The 14,781-nt window shown below is 40.0% G+C and overlaps 1 protein-coding gene across 1 annotated transcript; it reads right to left on the bottom strand.

Moving 5' to 3' along the window:
* Positions 1–249: 249 nt before the first annotated feature.
* Positions 250–13,601, bottom strand: ttc23 (tetratricopeptide repeat domain 23). Its single transcript, XM_078256911.1, has 11 exons — positions 13,068–13,601; positions 12,569–12,746; positions 11,337–11,460; positions 10,789–10,948; positions 10,563–10,688; positions 4,517–4,688; positions 4,255–4,360; positions 3,787–3,914; positions 3,379–3,528; positions 1,598–1,680; positions 250–1,492 (listed from the first exon to the last, which is right to left on the bottom strand). Exons 1-11 carry the CDS (start codon positions 13,127–13,129, stop codon positions 1,381–1,383), a joined length of 1,401 nt encoding a protein of 466 aa, XP_078113037.1. The 5' UTR covers positions 13,130–13,601; the 3' UTR covers positions 250–1,380.
* Between the last annotated feature and the right edge of the window lie 1,180 nt (positions 13,602–14,781).

The raw sequence follows: 14,781 nt of genomic DNA on the forward strand, positions 1-14,781 counted from the left end.
CTCACAACTAATGTCATATAACACAGTTTGATTAATTAGAAGAAAAAAAAATGCCTAGTATACAACCAAAGCCAGGTTACATGGTCAATGTAATGTTTGTAAAATGTCTATTATTATTTATTTCTAACTTCCTAACAGCGAACATTATAATCTCAATATGCGAGTAAGAAGATGGTAAATTATAGCACTTAAACTTATAACACCAAAAAGGGGTTGTTGATTTGAAAAGCAAACAGTAAGATGAAAGAATGAAAACAAGAAGAAGAATTTTAATGAATTAAAAAGGATTCAGTGATAGTGTTGCTAAAGAAAATATAATCACATCTAGTTTTGATGTACAGTAGGTCTTGTCTGGATAATTGTTGCTTGTAGACATTTGTTGGTTATCACAGTTTTGGCTTGAAGGATTCACCTTTGCTCTCAAACATGAGTGTGTCCATGACCGTGACTATTTTTGGATCATCAGCTTAGTGGCACTGACTGTTCATTAGGGTTTTGTTGTGTTGTGTACACGTTGCAGAAGCCGAAATGGTCCACTATGATTACAGTCTGGTTACATGTCTTGCACATTTTATCTAAGTGGTTGCAAAATTTACACTATGTAACTATTAAGTGATGTCTTCACAGATTGGCTCCTTGGCATTATCATGTTAAAGAAATATTTAGAAATGCAATGTTTAGCGTGAATGCCATGCTTTTATAAATACGTTCATTCTTGAAAATCTACTAAATGAAACCTCAATTAAAAATTCTTGTTGCTTTTAAGTGCCCAGACACAGCATATTTTCATACATTCTTATCTGCAAACTGCAGCAAAACTATTACATCAGTGCATTGAAATGAATCTTAAGGAATATTTTTTAGGTTACTGTATATGTATGTACACAGTGTAATCGGGATACCATGTGCCATTTCATAACATAAAAACAAATGTGTACATCAGCATTCAAAAAATATACTGATGTAAAAAGGATGTTTTATGAGTGAAATGTTCAATAAGTGTTGATAAGATAGTCCAACACCATTGTTTTTATTGACATAATGATTTATATTGAACAAATGGCATTATTGTTTTGGTAAAAAAAAAAGTTCCAGCCCTTATTTGAAAACTAATTCATATCTTAACACAATTAAAACCTATTGTTGGTATGTTTTCTGAGTGTGAGTATTTCTTCAAAGTGAACTTATATCAACTAATGTACAAAGTGACACACATACATGTAATGCCAGTGGACATGACTAGTGCGATTGAAGCTAATTTTCAGCAGTGGTAGCTGCCTGTGTTATCTAACAGACAAAACAGACAGACAAACTTCTTAAAAAAAAAAAAAAAAACTTTCTTGGTATAAACCTGCAAGATTATTGTACTGACAAAACATTTTAAGAGTCAGACATTGAGTTTCCATCATTGCTACTGGATGGTACAACTGAAAGTGTGTGACGTTTTGTTTTTCTTATACCTTGCCTCTGTCTCTCAGCTACCTCTGGTGCCCTGCAAAACATACATTACATGGTCTCATTACTGATTTTATCACCAGGAGAATCAAATGTCTTAATATAATATAAAGTATAGTTTTAATTAGTTCAGCAGATTTACCGTGCCAGCATGTCCACGGCTTTTTGTGTAGCTTTTGTCGTCTTGTGCTGAGGACCGTACAACAAACTCTGGATCTCCAGGCACTAACATTTAAAATAAAAAAAATAACAGCAGAGTTAGTGCTCAGTGGAATATGAGAGGTGCAACTTATACTCAAAGGGGAATAAACACTTCCTAGCAACATGTGAATGCACTAAGCATCCCAAAATAACCACTGTTGCAAACCAAGGTTTAGATAACACCTGTGCTGACCACTCAGAGTGTCAGGTCAACAAGGGGGATTCTGCTAGATTTATTACAAGCACTCCAAATCAACAACCCAGGAATCTGAGGTAGTTAACTCAACCCATTTAAGATGCAGCCTGAGTCATTTTCCACTCTACATTTAGTTTAGTCCAATCCAATGAGAGGAATGGGCAAAGACTGCTTAGCTATATGACATGACAAACCAAAAACTTTTAACCAAAAACACGTTTATGATAACATAGCGTGCACACATATACAGTTATGTAATAGACATGATAAAAGCCTGCCTGCTCATTTCTGCAAGCGCCATAAATAAGACTAAGAACTTTGTTAAAAGTCGAGAAAGAGGGAGCGAAAAGTTTCCCTCTTCACCAGGGAAAGTAAAACGCTCTGTAATCTGGAACAGATCCATTTGGCGGCCTGGATGTTTTCACTGTTGCTAAGGTTGATGTAATGGAAGACCTTCTTTTTCAGCAACACTACAGAAGAAGGGGGAAAGTGGCAAATCTGTGTGTGCCATTGTTCTTGTTCTGTTTTTGTAGTAGATCATATGTTCTGCATCTATGAGCCAGGTTTCCTTTGGAAAAACAAAGTTCCTCAATCAGAGTGCAGATGGTGTCATGCTGACAGGAAAAAAAAATAAAAAATCCTGACATATCTTCTCTGTGTCAGGGTACTTCAGAAAGGTTACTAGTGGGACGTGCTGTAGAGAGAGTGTGCCCTGATGTACCCTGTCAGTTCAGAGGGGGACTTGGACCCCCTCTGCCCTTAGATGTCATAACAAACAACATAGCAACCGGGCTTCTTTACTTACAGGCATGTCATTACTAGTATAAAGAAACCCCCATGTACTGGTGTATTTTAGTATGTTTGATGGGCGGCAGAACAGAGCTCATACGGCAATGTGTAGTCATATTGTATGTGTAAAACTAAAACACTTATTACATAAGGAAATAAGTAAAATGGTAACAGCTACAGAGGAGGAACATGGTAAAAATACTTAAAGGGATGCTGTTTATTCAATGCATTTGTGCTGAAAGACATAGGAATGTCACTTTTGTTTCAAAGGACATAATGGCATGCCTCACTAATTGGGGTCGGTGTCCCTTTAATTGACAGCAGTTAGCACATTGCCATTCTCCTTCCAAAGTTGTGTTGCCCATCTGTCAGGCTCCATCCAGACTGAGGAAACACAAAGTCACTCTCTGTGATAGTTTACACCAGGGAGGGCAGCTCTGCACACTGCACCCTTCCAAGATTAGCATGCAACTCTGATAGCACTGAGCTTTAGGGAGGATGGTGGAAATAGCTCATCTCAATATGTCAGGGACTCTTTGTGTGTATATTTTGAACTGGCCTCTCAATGGTGTAGATGGACACACCCGCTGACCGCTGGCCTTTTTATTAAACCCTCCCAAATACTTTGGCAGAGACAATGTCATGGTCTACTGTCCAGCATTTTCTGATACGTATTTACAAATTGTAGCCAAGACAAACATTAGTTGTCGTGTTTGTGTTCTGTAACTTGTTATTACCTTTGTCATGGTCCTGTGGGCATGCTTCACCCTGCCCTCACTCATCTCCATACTTCCTATCAGCTGAAGGGTGTCTGCTACCTCAGCACTCAGGTCACCGAAAGTAGAACTCTTTGTAGCGAGAGAAGCTCTCTGGATTTCCACACATCTCTGCAATGGTACATTGAAAATAGGTAAATCACATGTTGCCTTCAGTAGTGAGAGCCATACCCAGGTTAGCAGGTGGAATAAATGACAATCACAAACTCTGAGGGTGTTTCCATGAAGCAAAAATATGATGTCTAAGATACTCTTTGTCTGGAAGGAATCACTGTAGTGGCATTGTCTCACTGTTCTTACAGGTGTGTATATGTGTAAGTGTGTGTGTGTGTGTGTGTGTGTGTGTGTGTGTGTGTGTGTGTGTGTAACCTCTTTGTGGCCACTGAGGAGGAGGAAACGACAGAAATCATCCTGGACCGCGAGAAAAGCTGGATCCTGTGGACCTACAGAGTTTTTGTATGCACTCAGACTCTGCTCAAAGTAGTGACCTGCAGAGTCTACACCAGCATGGGGAAAACACATACATGACACATGTTAACTAACACTGCTATTGCTTAAACATAGTATACTTCTGCTGAATCAGTGTATTATGGTATACAGTCATACTCATTTTCTTAGTTTTCATAGCTACCATGGAGCATACATTTGCCTTGAGATAGTTGACATGGGTGAATCATACTGACATGACTGAACTTGAATGTCTTCAAAGAGACTACTATACCTAAGTCTGGTTTCCATAACTCAATCTTAAAGAATTTCACATATAGAAAGACAATGGGAGATTCAAATCCTAATTAACATATTGCTCAGGCCTAGCCTGTGACTGAATAAACTCACCATTGTGATGGGGCTCTGCTGCAGCAGAAAGGATGAGGGCCAGGCTGTGGGAGATCTGAGCCCCCTCTAGCTCCTCTGGGCTGTGACTCATAGCAATGGCATGAGCCTAGCAGAAACACCCACGTGAAATAAGACAGATCACATATCACCAAATAAGAGGTGTGGGAACATTACCAAACAACAAAGCCTGGCACCGTCTCAAGAAGCCCTCATGCGTTACAGTAAACAGTACGTTGTGCAGTGTGAGTGATATGCCCCTTGCCTTGGAGAGATGCTCTATGGCTTGGTCCAAATGACCTTTGTCCTGTTCAATGGCAGCCATGTCCCTATAGACCGAAGAGGTCTTCTCTGGCTTACCACAGTCCTTCAGCCATTGCAGAGACTTCTCACACTGGCTTAAGGCCTCCTCTGGTCTGTTCTGTCTCCTATAGACCCTAAAGAACAGAAAGGACAGATAAATGGAGAGACTCTCAGAGACGGACAGACAAACACAAAGACAGCAACCACTTCAGCCCACTATATACAGTGGGTACGGAAAGTATTCAGACCCCTTTCAATTTTTCACTCTTTGTTTCATTGAAGCCATTTGCTAAAATCAAAAAAGTTCATTTTATTTCTCATTAATGTACACTCAGCACCCCATCTTGACAGAAAAAAACAGAAATGTAGAAGTTTTTGCAAATTTATTAAAAAAGAAAAACTGAAATATCACATGGTCATACGTATTCAGACCCTTTGCTCAGTATTGAGTAGAAGCACCCTTTTGAGCTAGTACAGCCATGAGTCTTCTTGGGAATGATGCAACAAATTTTTCACACCTGGATTTGGGGATCCTCATTCTTCCATTCTTCCTTGCAGATCCTCTCCAGTTCCGTCAGGTTGGATGGTGAACGTTGGTGGACAGCCATTTTCAGGTCTCTCCAGAGATACTCAATTGGGTTTAGGTCAGGGCTCTGGCTGGGCCAGTCAAGAATGGTCACAGAGTTGTTCCGAAGCCACTCCTTTGTTATTTTAGCTGTGTGCTTAGGGTCATTGTCTTGTTGGAAGGTGAACCTTCGGCCCAGTCTGAGGTCCTGAGCACTCTGGATGAGGTTTTCTTCGAGGATATCTCTGTACTTGGCCACATTCATCTTTCCTTCAATTGCAACCAGTCGTCCTGTCCCTGCAGCTGAAAAACTCCCCCATAGCATGATGCTCACACCACCATGTTTCACTGTTGGGATTGTATTGGGCAGGTGATGGGCAGTGCCTGGTTTTCTCCACACATACCGCTTAGAATTAACGCCAAAAAGTTCAATCTTGGTCTCATCAGACCAGAGAATCTTATTTCTCATAGTCTGGGAGTCCTTCATGTGTTTTTTGGCAAACTCTATGCAGGCTTTCATGTCTTGCACTGAGGAGAGGCTTCTGTCAGGCCACTCTGCCATAAAGCCCCGACTGGTGGAGGGCTGCAGTGATAGTTGACTTTGTGGAACTTTCTCCCATCTCTCTACTGCATCTCTGGAGCTCAGCCACAGTGATCTTTGGGTTCTTCTTTACCTCTCTCACCAAGGCTCTTCTCCCACGATTGCTCAGTTTAGCTGGACGGCCAGGTCTAGGAAGAGTTCTGGTCGTCCCAAACTTCTTCCATTTAAGGATTATGGAGGCCACTGTGCTCTTAGGAACCTTGAGTGCTGCAGAAATTCTTTTGTAACCTTGGCCAGATCTGTGCCTTGCCACAATTCTGTCTCTGAGCTCCTTGCGCAGTTCCTTCGACCTCATGATTCTCATTTGCTCTGACATGCACCGTGAGCTGTAAGGTCTTATATAGACAGGTGTGTGCCTTTCCTAATCAAGTCCAATCAGTTTACTTAAACACAGCAGGACTCCAATGAAGGAGTAGAACCATCTCAAGGAGGATCAGAAGAAATGAACAGCATGTGAGTTAAATATGAGTGTCACAGCAAAGGGTCTGAATACTTATGACCATGTGATATTTGTTTTTCTTTTTTAATAAATTTGCAAAAAATTCTACATTTCCGTTTTGTTCTGTCAAGATGGGGTGCTGAGAAATAAAATGAACTTTTTTGATTTTAGCAAATGGCTGCAATGAAACAAAGAGTGAAAAATGTAAAGGGGTCTGAATACTTTCCGTACCCACTGTAAGGCATTAATGCAGAGTAATGATTAGAGAGCGTACACTTCAAGTAGTTTTTCTGCATCCCTCTGTTTGCTCTGCTGTAGTATATTTAAGCAATACACTGCAACAACAATGCTATATAATACTCTTCATTTAGAGTATTAATAGAGTACAGTATATACCCATAAGCCTGCTACTTCTGCTACAATGAACCTGTTTTACATTACAGAAGTAACTGCTTGGTCTCTAGCCAAACCCAGAGCCTGCAGAGGGGTGAAGGCTTTTGGCTGATGGCTGCAGTTGTAGTGCAGACTATAATAGGGAAAGCTTGCACATTGCCCTTTTAATTGTTTTTGGTTGCATCCTTTCACGAGTCGCTAACTGTCTCCTCTGGGACTGAAGGTTACACTGCTCCTAACCCCCTCACTTTAACCACAGCCTCTCAGGCTCTGATGAATAACTCCTGCAGTGTGTTCAAACTCTCCTTCTAAAAAGGGGTCTAAATAAGGGGGTTACTCTTGCAGTCTCAGTAGAAACCACCATAGCAAGGATGAATATCTAGATCAGAGTTCTACATTTATAACAATTTCTCACCCATCTGTACATGTGTTGTTGCTACCAAGTGCTTAGGCTTCATGTTTTGCTCATGCACACAACAGTCGGTCTTTTAAGAGACAGTCAATTCCTTTCATACTGTACTATGGGGTTGCTTGGGCTTCTACAGGGTGGGAGAGTGGGGAGAGGGGATGAGACGATGGCTGCAATAACCACTGCAAGGACTCTGGATCACATCAGGATACTCTGCTAACAGCTCCAAACCATCTAATGGACTCTCAATTGAATTCAGCTGTCCAGCTAAGGGGGTGGCCTTTCTCAGAAGGCGCACCACTCGCTACTATACAATCTATATCTACATTGTTGTCAGACAGCAGAAAAGGAATCCCCTTCTCACATCCACACTGTGCAGAGTATAGTTGTATGTGGTTATCTGAATGACAATTCACTTACCTACAGAACGCTGTATGTTTAAGGTTTTATCCGACATGCCTTCCAGTACATACAGTATACTTTAGCAGGGGCAGCCTGTGTGGGAACCTAAAGTCTAAGCTTGACAGTATTATGGCATGCTCACATCCCATGACCATATGAATCTGGGTATTCATTGCTCAGTGGTTAAATGTCAGCAGTAAAGGTTACAAAAACACTGTGATTGTTCATTACTTTGAATTTTCCCGTGAATCCAAGATTATCCTAACATACCGTGATGGAGAGTAGGAGTGCCATGTTCATAAGTGATCATGAGGCAGGACTTCAGGTCCTTTTAGGGCATGGCTGAAGCAGAGCTACATTCCAGCATGGCTTGAGTCCTGCCGTTCTGCCTGCATGGACAAACAGAGACAATACCCCTCTATCCTCTCATTCACTCTGCATCCTTACGCACTTCCTGGCAGGACGGTAATATGCCATATCCCACTGAAATCTACTAAGAGTCCACAGGGCAGGGAATTAATATAATTAAGGATGTGTACATGTGTTGCCAAGCAAGCCACTTAGCCCTCTTTTGTAAATGTTTCCAGAACATAGTTGACGTAAGTTTGCTCTGGGCTTTCACTCAGAAAATGATACAATAAGGCCAAGCCAAAGTGAAAACAGAGGGGCAGAAACACAACAGCTCGCTCCAGCAAATCTGTGTGGTGCTTTAAACTGATGGCATTGTGATTGATGAGGCTTTTTATTGTGCCTCAGGTAGATGTGGGTCAAAGACTATGGAGAAGAACACTAAACTACCTGTTCAGTCTTTGGGTAGTGACTCTCAATCATGGCCATTTACGACTAAATCCCTGCCGGTTTTATTTCGCTCAACTAATCAGAGACAATTTTACATCTGGAATAAGAGCTACCTTTTTGGAAGGAATACGAGCAGACACTGGATCCCAAGCATTAGAATACCTCTGGAGTTTGGCCAAAAGTTGCCACGCTGTGTGTTTAAGCTATGTCCAGTGAACAGCCTACATATACAATAAAGATAAGCGAACAGGGCCATTGATTACCTCAACAGCACAAACAGCTCAAGAGAATATTTGCACAATATTGGTGAATACGATGTATTTTTTTCAATTAATATGATACATGAACGTGATAATTAAGGGTGGAGAGATTGTGGAAGAGTTTCCATTAATTCATCATTCAACCAGAGGGAAGTTATGAAATACATTCTAAAATGTTTTAAATAAATAAAATCTGTCAACTAAGATGTAGATTTATGACAGCAACAGTTATAAAGAAGTGAAGAAAAGAAATGATCTTAGCAGCCATGGCCAAGTCTGAGAATATGAGAACACACACAAAACTGATTTATTGACCTAACAACAAATATCCATCTGGCTGATCATTAGTAATTTAATCTCTAATTATGTGTGCTCTCCCTTGTTTTTGTCATAACTTTGAGCTGGTTCATGACAACACCTTGAGTGGGAATCTAAAACCGGGCAGAATTTTTGGACCAGGATCTATAAGAGAGCTGAGCTTACTTTATTGTTGCAGGTTTTGGGTGGGAACATTCCCCTCCATCACAACAGTGCTGACTGACAGAGCTTTATAAGCATGCCAAATTCTTAGTCATCACCTAACAAAAGAGATTTAGCAAGCTTACACACCAGCCAGAGTCTGCACATTTTTTCAATTACACACATTATGTCAACAAACTCTGACTCTCTGAAACAGACCAAGATGGCGTCACTTACAAATACCTATCAGTGTAGCTCACCTCAGCTGCTGATAAGGCTTCTTTACTGTAGATGCTGCAGGAGTATTGCTCGTATTTACCTGGCAACAGGAGTTTTAAAACATTGGGTCCTATGTTTATTTACCTTAGATTACCTGTAAGATGGGGTCCCCTGTTAAAACATTGTCACCCAACTACCGTCTTTTGCTGAAATACTCATTTATAATACTGGAAATGTTTCCACACTAAAACGAAGAAAAAACGTTTAAAGAACTGATCCAAGGGTCAAATGTTTTGATGGGAGACGGGCCTGTATTTTTTTTTGTTTTGACAAAACTTATGATACAAGCACTCGTGTGGAAATTATACATTTCACATACAAGGATTAACAGGATCCCAATTAACATAAAGACATTAGTGGGGTGATCTCAACCCAGGTAAGACTATACTTTATTTCCTGGTTGTGCTTCTAATTTCACCCACAGTGATCTAAACTATGAGAAGCGGCTGCTATTGTTATGTTGCCAGGGCACACAGTTCCCTTAACAGACTACCTGACTCTCTTACACTTGATGTCTGTGCCTGGTGTCTCCACCATGATCGACTAAGTCTTTAATCTTTTCCTGAGCATGTAGTACTGCCCTTGGAACCTCTGTTGTCAATACCACCACCAGGTTAAAAAAGCACATTGTAAAATGGTAGACACAAATCAATAATATGGAAATGGTACTCGGTGTGACGTAAACAAAGCAGCTGGCACTTAACAGAGAATTAAAGAGCTTTACAATATCTATAAGACCAGACTGTAAAGGCTAATTACTTACTGTGGTATGTGGTGAGGGGAGTTTATAATTAAGGAGGGAGTCAAAGCTAGAGAAAAAAGTGGCTAGAGAAAGTGTGCCTCTGCTTGAGCAGTGACTGTATGAGTGGACATGCAGAAACCCCACCCAGCAGGTCTGTAAGCATCATTACAGCACACCCACGCCGACTGCTGAGTGGACTGGACAACCACAGGATGAAAATCCTGATTTGTTAAGCTGTTGTTTGTAAGAGAACATGAAATAATGGTGTTTCTACTGGCATAACCCCCTCCACTCAGGAAAACATGCGAAAGGTAGGGTTAGGGTCAGATTTTATGTGAATTTGCAAGAATATATCGCCATCTTGTGGCCAAACTGAAATGTAAGGTAGCCTACTGCTTTTGAAATTAGTAGAGTTTGAGAAAAACAAATATTATTTAGTTATAATAACAATAGCTGAAAATGTAAAGTTGTCCGGGCTGTACTCTGAATCTCCTCTAGAAAGACCTGGCACCTTTTAAATCGGCAATAGCGCAGAAAGTTATTTGACTCAGCTGCTATTACTATAGGCTGCAAATATTTATATATTTCTCACTTTTTGATTTTGGCAATATAGCTGCTCTGTACTGCTGCTGCTAAAAACATTGTTTTTGCACTACTGAACCTGGATAGACCAGTGGAGATTTCCAGCGCAGTCTTCATCTTCTCTTCCTGGTTGATGCCACCATGTTGATGAAGCTCCTCAAGAACGTGTTCTGCCTCCAGAAAATAGGATTCGGCCTCCTCAAGAGTTGAAAAGAGTCAAGGAATTGTACAGCTTGTTATTTGAGTGGATTTCAGTTCCTGTTCAATCCCATACATTATTGTAAAATATATCATGGCAAGGATATTTGGCTGTAAGCAGTGAAGCGCCTCCCTGTGTGAGGTGTACGTTCAGTAGACACATGAGAACTTCGAGATTTTCACCTCTGCTGGAGGAGATGGAGGGGCAGAAAGGCAGCAGGTGCTTTCTGGCCAGAGCCGAGTGCTCCTGGGCCTGCAGTCCCCAGCCTGAGGCGACAAAGAACAATCACTGAGAGTGTAAATTAAACAGTATGCTAACTCTAAAAATCTGAACATCATCTCAACCTTATCCTCAATTAATAATTTCCCTAGATGGCCATAATTGGGGCAAAGAGCAAAGTAAAACCACTTTAAAAACAAGTATTACTGTAGTAGCTAATCACTATAAAGCATGGGCAGCTACATACACTTTTTTTAACACATCTTTCTTAGGTAAAACAGTAGGTTCCTAAATTGTAGGTGCATCACTCAAAGACTTACATTTGGATTGTGGAGGCCCATCTGTTTTAAGTGACAACTTTTTGAAAATCAATTTCATAATATGCAGTTAAAAATTACAATGTACTCACAGTATTTTATTTCTTTTTTAAATTACCTTTGAACTGAAAATATGCTTTAGCCAGTCTGGCATGTGCCTGGGCCAGTTTTAGATGTCCATCCCCATGCACCAGCCTAGTCAGAGCCACACAACGCACCAGGTCCTGGATGCAAGCATCAAACTGAGCAGATACAGTAAACAGCTGTCAGTATTATCTTGATAGCCCACTGTACCATGCACACACACATCAATAATACTTCTGCATTACAGCTTAGATTCACATTTAGACACTAATTTCAATCATTCACCTGCCTGGGTGTCAAGCTTAATGAAAAAATTATTTTCAAACTTGAGAAAACAGGTTTATCTCTAATGTGAGGTGTGTGTACAGCTGAAACGATGAGTCAATTTATTGATTAACCGACCGACGTAAAAATATATAAGCTACAAATTTGATTACAATTGATTGTTTAAGTCATTTATCAAGTAGAAATAGCAAGCATTCACTGGTTCCAGCTTCTTGGGTTTGAGGATGTACTGCTTGTCTATGTTATATATCACTGTCACGTGAACATCTTTTGGGTTTTCCCTGTTGGACAGATAAAACAAGTTACCTGAAGAAATCATTTTTGACTATTGGAAATTGTGATGGACATTTTTTACTATTCTCTGACATTTTATAGACATAATCGATTTGTTGAAAAAATATTCAAGACTTATCAATTAAGTGCCTTTATGTGCACATAAGTATCCTAGTTTTTTTATTTTTTTTTGCAGTATCTGGTTACATGTTGCACATGTAAATATCTTATCCTGGTTTCAAAAACTGTATACTGTAAGACCTTATCCTGGGTTTCGATAAATTTGGATATGCTACCTGGAGTAGGCTACTCAGATAGAAACCTGGATACTCTGCTAGTAAAGAAAGTAGTGACTGAGATGCTGGAGAATCAAAACACACCTGCACCCAGATAATCAGAAACACCCAGATGCTGATCATGTATAAAGGGATGAGTAATCAGGTCTCTCGTGTTCCATGTAAACAGCATATCCCGAATACGATCCGAACCAGGATAAGACTCAAAACCAGGACGCCAGGATGTTGTCAGTAATAATTATTAGTTGCAGCCTTGGCGTGCATTCCACTTGTATAAAATATGGTATAGATTAATGAATATCTGCCCTGTAAAAAGTCTCCAGGAAAAGTTGTGAAAGCATATCTTCTGTGCACAACTAACTGAAAAAATAATGTAATATGAATTTGTTAGTGCAACCCATACTGTACCCACCTCTTGGATGTCTTCACAGGCCTGAGCCTGGCTGTCAAAGTGTTTGAGCTTTTCTTTAGGTGCCATTCTCATGAATTCCTTTTTAGCATATCCGGTTTGTGAGGGACTCAACACATCTGAGGAACAGGGAGGAGATGCATTCACGCCCCTGTTGGTGCATCCCATGCTTTCAGGGGATCTACAAGTTTGGTCAAAAAAGATATGTCAACACATTTTTGGAAAGGTGAATGTACATTTGAAGAGAATACTTTGCAACGTTGTCTGGACTGCTAGCAGGCTCCTGAAAAGACTTAACAGATTAGCTAGGACACAGTTAATATGGGAGTTAATACTTTCTTCATTCTAATGTTCTGTTCGGTGGGATAACGTTAAGTACCATCAACATCTAGCTACCTAGCTAGCTAGGTTAAGCTAGGTTAGCTAGTGTTAAGTTACCTTAACTGGTCCACGGGTTAAATAAATGTTAGTAACGTTAGCTAGCTAAGAATAAATCACTTACTCAGCCGGCGGAGACTCGGAGGAACTGGGTCGTGTTTTTGTCATTGCGAGTTCATCAGCCATTCTCTTTAATTTTACAAACAATCAATGACAGTTTGTGGATGTAACTTTAACCAAGCCATAAGCGTTCGTGTTCTATACGTTATTGTTTCCGTGGTTACAGTACGCTTGCTACAATAGCTAGTTAGCGTCTGATGATGCTGTTTCAGTTGGTTGTGCTTAAGATAACCGAAACACTATCTACCTTACCTTACGCTATGGTACCTAAAATGCAACTCTAAAACTAAAAGCACGTCACTTACAGCTAGTGTGCAGCTAGTGGGCTGTCGTTACGGGACTGAACTAGAGTATCCATAACTATAAAAGCACGGAGAACATAGCAAAAACCTTTCCAATTCCTGGAGGTACACACATTCGCAGGAAGGAGTGGGGTGCATTCAACAACTGCGCTGTTCTTAAAAAAACAATAACAATTTAGATGGCTTTAAAGTGTGATTAATGACTATGACAACAAATGTTCAACTTAAACCGAGACAAAAGCTGAAAATACGCCTTTTATTTATAGGTAGGTAACGTTAGATACGCTACTAGGCAATGGAACGTTAACTGCGTAACTGCTTCTGCTCGCCTCATGGGCTGGTCCCACAATTAGGGGTCACAAAAGCGCCAGGCACTATGTGTTAACTTAGCCGTGGGTGTTTTTTGTTTTGTTTTGTTTTTTACAGTATATGGTTTTGCCTGAGATATTTTCTTAAGACAGGGTGGGTTTGCGCAAATCAGTTTTATTGACAGCCTTATATCTCCTGTTAGTGTTGTGGCATCTGTTAAGGCAGGACTATTATTTAGCCTGCAACGTTAGCATGATCTTTTTTAGTTTTTCACACCTTTTATCTTAAATTGAAAATTTGTCTGAGTATGCATCAATAAAGCACAATTAATCGTCACATGATTAGGGCCTTATGGGCCATTATTGGCAGGTCATTAGGGCCTGTCTTGTGTCAAAATCTTTCAAGAGCTTTATTTTTAAAGTTTTTGTTCCCATATGTTGCGAATTTCTTAATTCATTTGTGCTAATCAAACTACTAGTAGTAAACCTGGTAGTATTCCAGCATATAAAAAAACAGTTCATAATGCACAGAGTGCAATGGGGGGTTAACATGGGCTCATCATCTTATTATTTGCCCCAGGGGCCCCTAGCAGGTTGACTTGCCATGTAATCTAAAGTTTTTACAGCAGATAGAAATATCCTTGAAGTTAGAATTTTTATAAGAGTATTGTACAAATGTAAGAACTTTTAACATGTTTTTAACATATTAATTGTAGTATTCTAATTTCTCCACAAGATGTCACTGTAGTAGCACAATAGTAACAGTCCCAGATATACTGTAGGTTTAACAGTTGTGCTCAAGAGAGTATTATAATATTGTTGTGCTCTTATAAGAAGTAATGGCTGGGATTTTGGCCTCTCCTAAGGGCATGCACACTTTAAAGTGTTGAACTGGCCATATTTAATCCCAGGGCTGTTATTCTTTTTTTCAGTATTATCCAAACCATTTATTTAATGTTTTATCAGACCTCTCAAGATGTTGCTTATTTTTAGCTAACCATAATTTTGTCACCTACACATGCCAACAGTCTGAAAAATAGTAAAACATGGATGTCATCAAGTATTTTATGATGCCATATAATCAAAAGAATCATCATGAATAGAAGAA

This window comes from Sander vitreus, chromosome 8, assembly GCF_031162955.1.
Source record: "Sander vitreus isolate 19-12246 chromosome 8, sanVit1, whole genome shotgun sequence".
Classification (NCBI taxonomy): Eukaryota; Metazoa; Chordata; class Actinopteri; order Perciformes; family Percidae; genus Sander; species Sander vitreus.

Bases quoted from the DNA above. Each gene is read 5' to 3' on its own strand.
- ttc23 (XM_078256911.1), bottom strand. From the start codon at position 13,129: ATGGCTGATGAACTCGCAATGACAAAAACACGACCCAGTTCCTCCGAG. The intron at 3,915-4,254 runs GTGAGTTTATTC...ATGCTGGTGTAG, and splicing joins AGCAGAGCCCCATCACAATG to ACTCTGCAGGTCACTACTTT. The intron at 3,529-3,786 runs GTTACACACACA...GTACCATTGCAG, and splicing joins TCCTCAGTGGCCACAAAGAG to AGATGTGTGGAAATCCAGAG.